This window comes from Hibiscus syriacus, unplaced genomic scaffold (genome assembly GCF_006381635.1).
Source record: "Hibiscus syriacus cultivar Baekdansim isolate YM2019G1 unplaced genomic scaffold, ASM638163v2 tig00110009_pilon, whole genome shotgun sequence".
NCBI classification, from domain to species: domain Eukaryota; kingdom Viridiplantae; phylum Streptophyta; class Magnoliopsida; order Malvales; family Malvaceae; genus Hibiscus; species Hibiscus syriacus.
The window spans coordinates 2,847,715-2,849,771 of NW_024062561.1; the positions used below are offsets into that span (position 1 = coordinate 2,847,715).

Here is a 2,057-nt window from a genome sequence, read left to right on the forward strand (position 1 = left end):
TGGGAATTTTTCCTTCAAATCCTTAATTCTTGTCTAGGACTTATTTGTAATTAAATTAAAACTTGTAGCTTGTTCTGAAAACCTTATAGATTTCGGTAACTAAGCTTGCAGTTTCCCCAATTTTTATCATATCACAACTCCACTTTTAAAAGACTTAGCACGGCCGCTCTTTCTCCTTTTTCCCCTTTGTTTTATTTTCAACGAACAACTGCTTCACTCTTCTTTATTTTGCTGATGCCCAAGCATGCCGCTCACTATCTCTCTTACCTATCATCAGGGTTCATCACCGGAAGTTATCCGTCGTGCCGCCACTCTCTCGTCGTTACCCTCTCATCAGGGTTCATCAGCTGTCTGGCTTACCATCTATAGGATTCTCTGCAAATATCCTCTGTTTTCGGTCATTCCCTCTTCTAGTGTTTGTATCCTTGCTTCCAACTCTGTTTTCTGCCCAGCCCACCAGGATGGTAAGTCTCCTCATTCTTAACTTCCATTGATTGTTCTGGTACCTCTATGGTTCTTGTTTTTTGCATCTTTTTTGTCTTACCCAGAGTGAATATAATTCTTTGGGATCACTAAACTTAGCTCTGATTACCAATTTTCAGGTTTGCACTTGAAATTTTTAGGAAAGGATTTAAGAAGAAGAAGAAGAAGAAAAGGTAGGTTTACAGAAAAAGATTCTCGATTTTTCATTCATAACCCTTTATTTTGATTACAAATCCATATATATCTCTTAGGTTATACAATTCTTTATTTATAGATGTAATATTCTATTAACAGATTCTCAAGCGTTCCTTGCTTCTCTTCTGCCATGGATCCTCCTTATTTGTTGGCCCTTCCTTAGTCCTCTTTATTTTTTACTGCATCAGGTAAGTTTCCCATTTCCCCTCTTTCATAATTCAAAATCCCTAATTCCTTTTCCAATTTCCCAATTCTCTAATCCTCAATCCATAATTCATGACCATCAATCCCTAATTTTTCATCCAGGGCCATGACATCCCATCGCCTGTCCATTCTATTAACATTCTCTCTTTCATGGTAAGAAAACTGTGAGTTGACGCTGTCTGTCCCTCGTACCGCTGCTGCTGCTGTGACTCTTGTCAATGGCGGCCTTGGTAATGGCCAAATCGGACAATTTTTATTGAATTGGTAGCTCCTTAATCAACTCGAAACCCCGTTGTCCAATCTTCAATTCGAACCAAAAATTGATTTAGTGTGGTATTAATTTCTATATTAATCTAAAAATTGTTGTATTGGGATATTAAATCGGACGTCGTAATTTTTTTCCAGGGGATATCAAACTGGAATCGAAATTACCGCCACCTCAATCTTTGACTCGAATTACAATACCTAACCCTGAATTTTAGTTGGTACTTTGGCTTTAGATTAGTTTATTGATAAATTAGGTTAATAAAATTATTATTTGATTATATTGTAGGAGTCGATTCGATTCGACCCACTGTTAGAGCTAAACGTGGAAGACGTAATGATCGTCGTTAGAGTTATTTGGTCGAAGTGTCTCTATTCAGTGCTATATTTACTTCTGTGAATGTTTGGTATGTATTGTTGAATTGTGAATTTGACTATTTTGTGGAATTGATTGTATTAAATGCAATTCGAAGAAATGTCATGTAATGTATGTTGATACGTCAGATTCAATATATATGCTATACATTCAGAATATTTGATTATGTAATTATTACATTTGGATCATATCATAATTCATATATATGTTGTATTATCATGTTACATTGGGTTGGGATTGATAGAGGATCTTCAGTGTGTTCACTCGACGGGGTGAATTTCACTACGGATTCAGTAGCCACTGTCTTTGTGGCGTACCTCACTTCTGATGGTATTAGTAGAAAGTGATAATCTACTTTTCAGACGGTGTAAGGCTTATGTGTGCGTATTCATTTGCATATTAATCAAACTATGAATATTACCCTTGAATCGGATTACATTTTGACTTGTAATGTGAGACTTGTGATTGATTCACTTTAGAGACACGCTAAACTTAATAGCTTACACCCTCGTAGTTTCTCTTTCAGATACTCGTA

The 2,057-nt window shown here is 36.2% G+C and overlaps 1 protein-coding gene across 1 annotated transcript; it reads left to right on the forward strand.

The window, feature by feature from the left end:
- Nucleotides 1–204: 204 nt before the first annotated feature.
- LOC120212269 lies at nt 205–1,519 on the forward strand. Its single transcript, XM_039210634.1, has 4 exons — nt 205–464; nt 603–656; nt 778–866; nt 985–1,519. The coding sequence occupies exons 1-4, from the start codon at nt 245–247 to the stop codon at nt 1,048–1,050; spliced, it is 429 nt and encodes a 142-aa protein (XP_039066565.1). The 5' UTR covers nt 205–244; the 3' UTR covers nt 1,051–1,519.
- The last annotated feature ends 538 nt before the right edge of the window (nt 1,520–2,057 follow it).

Coding starts and splice junctions, on each gene's coding strand:
- LOC120212269 (XM_039210634.1), top strand. CDS start 245: ATGCCGCTCACTATCTCTCTTACCTATCATCAGGGTTCATCACCGGAA. Junction 465..602: donor CTGCCCAGCCCACCAGGATG/GTAAGTCTCCTC, acceptor ACCAATTTTCAG/GTTTGCACTTGAAATTTTTA. Junction 867..984: donor TTTATTTTTTACTGCATCAG/GTAAGTTTCCCA, acceptor TTTTTCATCCAG/GGCCATGACATCCCATCGCC.